Source organism: Fundulus heteroclitus, chromosome 12, assembly GCF_011125445.2.
Source record: "Fundulus heteroclitus isolate FHET01 chromosome 12, MU-UCD_Fhet_4.1, whole genome shotgun sequence".
Classification (NCBI taxonomy): Eukaryota; Metazoa; Chordata; class Actinopteri; order Cyprinodontiformes; family Fundulidae; genus Fundulus; species Fundulus heteroclitus.
The window spans coordinates 38,630,814-38,638,438 of record NC_046372.1 but is presented as its reverse complement, the minus strand read 5'-3'; the positions used below and the strand labels follow the sequence as shown (position 1 = coordinate 38,638,438).

At 46.1% G+C, this 7,625-nt stretch overlaps 1 protein-coding gene across 1 annotated transcript in view; it reads right to left on the bottom strand.

Annotated features, from left to right (window-relative positions):
- The window catches only part of cabp1a (calcium binding protein 1a), a 19,245-nt gene extending 17,208 nt beyond the window's left edge, over positions 1-2,037 (bottom strand). The window contains exon 1 of the mRNA XM_036144579.1: positions 1,983-2,037. Coding sequence (XP_036000472.1) covers positions 1,983-2,036 — 54 coding nt within the window. The 5' untranslated portion in view covers position 2,037. The remainder of the gene's footprint in view (positions 1-1,982) is intronic.
- Positions 2,038-7,625: the final 5,588 nt, after the last annotated feature.

Sequence of the window (7,625 nt, the reverse complement as noted above, 5' to 3'; positions counted from 1 at the left end):
CCCTATATATTTATTGTTACTGTAGTTTCTTTTGGAATAAGAGAAGTGCCAGTTTCACTAATGTGATCACAGCAGAGAGGAGCATGTTTTGCAAGACTTACGTACGGCCTGCCTGCACTTTGCCATGCCTTTATCCAGGAAGACACAGCTTTCTCCCAGTAGGTTGCTCACGAGAACGCAGTTTTGTGTCACGGAAAAAACGGCGTCCTGATACGGCCCAACATACCCTGATTCCTCACAAGACAGCACAACTCTGAGTCTCCTCTCAGCGTCCTGGAGCATCTTTTCACAGGCGTGCAGAGACAAGGGAGAGTAAGATAAAGAGGGGCGTCGGGAAGATCGGTAAAGTTATGTACAGTGCTTTGCAAAGGTGTTCACACTCCTTGGACATTTCCCCCCATTAGAACCACAACCTTTAGTGTGTTTTATTAACATGTTATAAGACAGAGCAACCCAAAATACCACATAGTTGCAGTGATGCATGATTTTCAAAATAATAATAAAAAAATACATATAAGTGTGGCATGCATCTTGACTGGGTCCTTCTACTATATGAATGAGGTTTCATCTAAACCAGGTCCTTATACAAGCAAGCTCACTTGGCTGAAATTTTGTCTCATTGTAAATCCAGCTGTTCTGTGAGGTTTGGGAGAACATTAGAGAACGGACAGCATCATGAAAACCAAGGAACACGGCCACAAATCTGAAAGCAGAGTCAGGATATAAAAGGATATCCCAGGCTTCAGAGATCTGACAGAGCTCTGTTTAGTCCGACACCTGGAAGTGAAAAGAGTGTGGCACAAATGCAGATGTGCAAAAGCTTGGCCGTCCGTCTAAACTGACAGGCCGGGCAAGGACAGGATTGCTAGAAGAAGCAGCCAAAAGGGCTCATGGTAACTTCAGAGGAGCTGTAGAGATCCGCAGCTCAAGTAGGAGAATCTGTTGATGGGACAACTGCGCTCAACATATGTCATGCACAACCGTACACTCTTCAACTCGGGTGTTCTCGGAAGAGAAGTGTCGGGGAGACTTGAAAAGTGATTTTCACAGACACATCCCATCTAATCTGGCTGAGCTTGAGCTATTTTGTGAAACCCAGGAAGACTTGGCAATGTTTTCAGTCCCTGAATGCCCAAAGCTGATGGAGACATACCCCAAAAGTCTTGCAGCTATAACTGCTTTCAAAGGTGGTTCTGTAACATTTTGACTCAGTGGAGCTGAAGAAAGATGCATGTTACACTTCAAACAAAACAACTTGAAATCCATTTAAAATTTCCCTTCTGCTTCAAAACTGCTGACAACTTTGTGCTGGTTTATTTCCCAAAGTCCCAGCAAAATACACTGATGTTTGTTTTTGTGAAGAGAAGAAACACAAAAAAAGTTCAGTGTGTACAAAAACTTTTGCAAGACACTGTATGACGGTAACTTTGGGTTGTCTTTATTCTTCAAGACTGAAATCCAGTGCAGTCTATTAGCTGTATGAGAGCGCTGCTTCAAACCTCAGCAGAGTAACAACTACGGTATAGCCTTGCTGCGACTCCCTACAAGAGAAACACTGTCAAATATATGAAGACGTAGCAGAAGGCTAGCCCGAGTACATCTATAAAACAAACATGTTGCCAACTTTCCACTCATTATTCATAACAGTTTACTTGACACTTATACAGACTGGCATTTTATACCTGTACACTGTCGCAGGAAGAGTAAACATACTCGGAGACAGAGATTCGGGGAGCTGAACCACTAGCGAACAGGTCACAAAAGATACTATATGTGCAACTAGGGCACCAGAACACATTTCCTTTTATCAGTTTCATTTATATTTACACCGCAACTGTCTAGTGAAACCTTAAAGCAACAGAAGTTTACAGTATTCTGAGCATTGTCCAGCTTTACCCGTTGCCAGTTTCTAATGTGCCACGAAAAAAACCCATCAAACAATCCCAGAAACACGGATGAAAACAGCACAACACATGGCTTACCGCTCTGAGAGGCCAGTCTAAGCAGTTTCCCATTCCAATCGAGAAAAGAGGCATTAGATACGACCATGAGGACTTTCTCTCCTTCAGGTTTGCAGGTCGGATTTTGAGAGGAACACAAACTCTACTTTCAGTAAGACCCATTAAGACGGGGGGTGCTTACTTGTCCCTATGCCCTGTGTGATGAAAAAATACCAAACTACACCGTACTTTACTATGCCGAGCAAAGACAGCAACAGCATCAGGGAGCGAGAGGGAAAGTCAAATGGAGGGGGAGGAGGGGGGGCAAATGAGGGAGGGCTGTGGAGGGAAAGATAATATTGCCTATTAAAGGAAAAGGGCCCTCTGAAAGACATTTCATTCAGCTGTCACAACACCCAAACTGTTGATTATTCTGTAAACAGCGCTGACACCTCGGCGCAGCCTTATGGGCTCTGAAGGCACGAGAATAAACAACAGAGAGAAAAAAAATGCTTCATCAGATTAACAAATGTGCGCACGGCGCTTAAAGATCCCTTGCAAAAATATTGCAAAGTGTTTACGTTTTCACCGCGAAAATCCGGGCAAAGCGAGTTTAAGAGAACATTCTGCTGCGATCTATTTCCAGCTTTATGTCAGCCTCCTCACCTGCACTCAAGGCGTGGAATGCCGTTTATCATTTTCAACCTCTAAATTGCCTCGGAAGGTAAATCCTCCTGATATTTTATGCTCACGTCTCTGTTTTTTTTCCTGCTTCACCCTCCCTGCCGTGACGCACGTCATCCTCTGCCCTCTGCAGGTGAAGACAAGGTCACTCTGTCCTCCAATCCAGCCGGCACATGGCCAAAAAAAAAAAAACTAGTGGGAGAAACGTAGCCGTTTGGTTCATTGACGTGGCATATATATATATATATATATATATATATATATATATATATATATATATATATATATATATATATATATATATATATATATATATACTTTGTATATACACCATGTAAACATGCCGTTCTTTTTAACACGTGCTGCAAATTGTACTGTGGTCCTCTGCTGCCTGATGAGCATCTGTTTATGCATATCTGCACCGGCTTGTCAAATAGCTCCTGGGTTTTCTCGTTCCAACTGCAGCATGCGTGGCTCTAAAGCTGTACATTGCAGCTCCGTTGTCACTAAGCCCGTCACCAACAACTGCAGGTTTCTCAACAAAAGAGCGTCTTCGGGTCACGCTAATGTTTTCACAGAATGCTCCCGGGCTGACTCATGGGTAAGCTGTAAAAATGGATTTTCATACTATGAGTATCAGATGGCTTCCCCGGAGGGATGAGCAGCGTGTTTTCTTTATGACTGGGAGCTTTTTATTGCAGCAACATACAGTGCTTTACATTATCGGGATTTCATGTGATAGGCAAATGATACTGGGTTATCAAGATCTTTAACAAAAAACAACAACTCCAAAACCTAAAGGTGTGGCTTGTGTCTGTTTTCCATCCCCTTTCACTCTAAAAGCCCAATTAAGATGTGGCGTAGGCTTCAGAAGCCACCTTATCAACAACCAGGGTCAAACTGTGTGTGATCTGTTCTCACTATATGCAGCTGGACTGTGAAGGCATCTAGGGTTTGTTAGATAACATTAATGAATGAGCAGCATCACAGTGACCAAATCAAACCTCAGACAAGGTCAAGGAGACAGATGCGGACAAGTTTAAAGGAGGGATAGGCTAAGACACAATGTCTCAAATGTTAAACATCTACAGCTCGGCTGCTGGGCAGGACACGAACAGCATCAATCAGAGAAGCTGCAAATAGGTCCATAAGGACTCAGGAGGAGCTGCAGAGATTCACACCCAGGTAGAAAAATCTTTTGACAGGACAACTATAAGTCTGCAAATCTGGCCTTTGTGGACGAGTGGTAAGAAGAAGACCAACGTCAAGAGAAAGCCACGAGAAGTCCTGTTTGCAGCCACAAGCCTGGCAGCGGACACAGCAAACACATGGACAAAGGTAATCTGACATTTTATTCTAACATTTTATGCATTTTATGTGGAAAATTCAGTGCGGGAAAAGGAAATGATGCACACACCCTGAGCACAAAATTCCCACAGTGAAACATGCCAGTAGCTGCACCATGTGTGTGGATCTATGGGGACAGGAAAGCTGGTCAGAACTGATGGAAAGATGGATGGAGCTAAATACAGGGCGATACTGGAAAGAATAAAAACTTGTTAGAAGTGTTCGAATGGCCCAGTCAAAGTCCAGACCTATATCCAATTAAAAATAGAATAGAAAGTCCCACAGTGGAGAAATTCAGGTGAAAATTTACAACATAAGAAAGATAAACTACTGTATTAGCATACTGAAGAATTTAAAAAAGGGGGAAGCTGGGAAGTGTGATTTAAAGAGATGTGTAAAACGTATATGTATATTAATGTATGAGAAACACCCGCTGACTAAAAGAGTAAAATAGCCTGTGCAAAAAAAACGCAGAGATGGAAAAGGCTGTATGTTGGGAGCCATGAAGGTTGAAAAGTCTAACAGCTGAATGTAAATCTCATTTTTCTAAGAAGAACTGACAAAAATGCCAGACTCCATATGTGCAAAGCTGGTAGAAACATACCTTACAGTTTTTCATTCCGCAAAGTAACTCTGCTGGGCTGAATATAAATGTACATGGCATTTTTCAGCTATGTATTTATATTTTAAGTTTATTTTTCCTAGTATTTCAATACGGTGCACTAATTTGTGTTGTCATATAAAATCCCAATAAAACACACTAAAGTTTGTGGTTGCAGCATGAACAAGCGTGAAACAGTTCTCTTTTACAAAGCACTCAATGTAAATCCCTTCTGGATAAAAATCCAATTACCAAACATGGAATCAAATAAACCCTGACTTCTTCGGAATGCACCCAGTAAACAACATATTATCAGGGGTTTAAAGCTTTAGCTGGAGCGCTCCGAGGCTTCTTTTCTTTTCCGGAACCGTGGATGCCGCTTGCTTTCAAAGCGGCCAATTTATGCAGAATGACAGCACAGATAAGAGAGCGGGCATATAAAGCTACACTCCTTCTCCTTTGTATAAATACATCCCGTGGCTGAAAATAGACGCTCCATCACCAGCGGGAACATCAGTGATTACCTTCAAACACAAAACAATCGCCGCAGCCAACGTTCCTGACTGAATACTGCAGGAACATAAGTATTAGCACATCAGAGATGTCCACCTCTGTGGCCCTGGAACATTTTGGGTCCTACTTCAGTCAGAAAGAGCTGCTCGATTGAGGAAATCTGCAGGACGCAACGCTGTATGTTCCACCTTACATAAGAAACAAACGCGTAAAAAGGAGCTCTCCTCTCTCTCCAGCCTGGTTCAGTAATGCAGACAGCATCGCAGAACACATAGAGAGTGAAGGAAGAGGCCAAAAAGCACAACCCAAACAGAAGAGTCTCAGAGAAAGATATAGGGCTGATTTATGGGTGATGCGGGGACAAATGGGGCAAACCTTCAGCCTGCAAACCCAAGCGCTCCCCTCACTGAATCTAAATGTGGATTTGGGGCATCGCTGTCACAACTTGCCAGAGAAACATCCAGAGGCAGCCTATACTGGTAGACCTCACACGGTGAATGCCAAATGAATGAGCGGTGTCGGGGATGCGAATACCTGGCCGAACAGCGAATGGAGGACGCTCCTTAAATTGATGTCAGAGGCAGAGGAGGCGGTGCTGGACCTCCGGGAGCGGCGGGACGACCTGCTGGACGGCGGGACAGGGGAGCAGGAGGACGGGGACGGACTGCTGGCCTGACCGCCGCCTCTGGCCAGACTGGCCCTCTTGCGGTCCCTCGGCTCACACAGAGGGGCCCTGTCGTCGGTGCTGTCCGAGAGGGAGGGCACCCTGTGGGTGTGCGTGTGGCAGCCGGCATGGGGACGCTCGGGGTCATCTGGATGGTCCTCCCCGTGGTGGTGCTTCCTGCGGTGGTGGTGGTGATGGTGGTGGTGACGGTGTGAGGGCTTGGGGTTAGTCCGGCTCCGCTCGGTCACCCCTCGGTCCGCCTCGCAGTCTGGCCCCGGCTGAACTTGGCCGTGCAGGACTTGGGGCTTGCACTTGCCCCGAGTGGCTGCGGTATTACTCCCGTCCTGGCCGCCGGCCGCGGACGGGTGGCACAGGGGTCTCCGAGCGCTGACGTCGCCCTCGGCCGACCAGAAGGACTCCTCGGCTTTGCCGCCGGTGCCGTGGAGCGCGGCGGGACGGTGGTGGTGCTGGTGCTGATGCTGATGGTGATGCTGACCTCTCCGGAGCTCGGATGTCTGCTCGGGGAGGTGTGTCGATCGCCTCGATGATTTTAGTAACGAGGTTGTGGAATCCGATTTCGGAAAGGAGGCGCTCATCGCGGCGGATCCGATCTATTTCGCCTCCGTGGGTCCTTCATCCACGCCACCTCCTCTCCGGGCTACAATCATGTTGTTGTTTTTTTTATCCTCAGTGCAGTGCTGCCCGCTTTCAGCTGAGCTGCATCTCCCCACCTGATCGCGGTGCGGCAGTCCAGCCGGAGCGCGCTCAGGCAGCGAGCAGAGGAGCAACAGCGGCTGCGTGGCGGCAGAGCGCGTCACCTGTTCATTAAGGTTTTCTCTGGCTCGGACGCGGTGAAGGACGGTGCTATCAGCAGCGCTGGGATTTTTGTATTCAGAAAAGTGAATTCAGTCGATTTTTTTTTGTCGAACGAGGAGATCAACAAGTGACAACGTGATCCACAACATATAAAAGGAAACTTTGTATTCGTTAAGTGCCCATAACGCCTTTTTTATACAACGTATTCGCGTTTATAGCCTAAGTATTTGTTAGGACCTGGGTCATGTTCAAGCTCAAAGGAATGCGTAATAGTAAAATGGGAGGAAAAGGATGCAAGTCACAATCTGAAATGTTCCGTGCATGTGTAATGAGCCCCCCCTTGTAACACCATTTCCTGTAGTTTTTTGCTGCAAGTCTCTGGCCTGGTCAAACGAAATGATAAACCAGCTCTTGTTGTGCGTTTAAGATCACTTTTCTGCTGGACGGTGACCCTCTGGACTGTATTTTGCTCCATCATCCTTCCCATCAACCGTCACCAGCTTCCCTGTCCCTGCTCAAGAACAGCATCCCTCCAGTATGATGCAGTCATCACCCTGTTTCACTTAGGGGAATTCTATGTTCATGGAAATTAAATATCTTCAAACATATGTAGGCCAAAAAGCTTGATTTTGGTCTCATCTTATCAGAGCACATTTTTCACACGTGCTTTGGCCCCTGCAACAGTGTTTCTCAACCCTGGCCCTCAGGGCTCACAGTCCTCCATGTGTTAGAGGTGTCTCAGCTCCAGCACACCTGATTCAAATGACTGTGTCACCTCCCCAGTATCCTCAGCCATCAAGTGCTAGAAGTCTGTTAATCAGCCGGTTATTTAAATTAGCCGTGGCAGAAGGGAAACACATGACCATTGAGGACAGTTTGAGGGTCTGGGTTGAGAAACACTGCACACCTTCTGACAAACTGTGAATTCTTCCGGCTGTGTTCAACAACTAATAGTTGTCCCGCAAAAAGGATTCTCGCACCTGAGCTCCGAATGTATGCCGCTCCTCCAGAGTCACCATGGAAACACTGCTCCTCTTATTAATGCCCCCACCGGAAATGC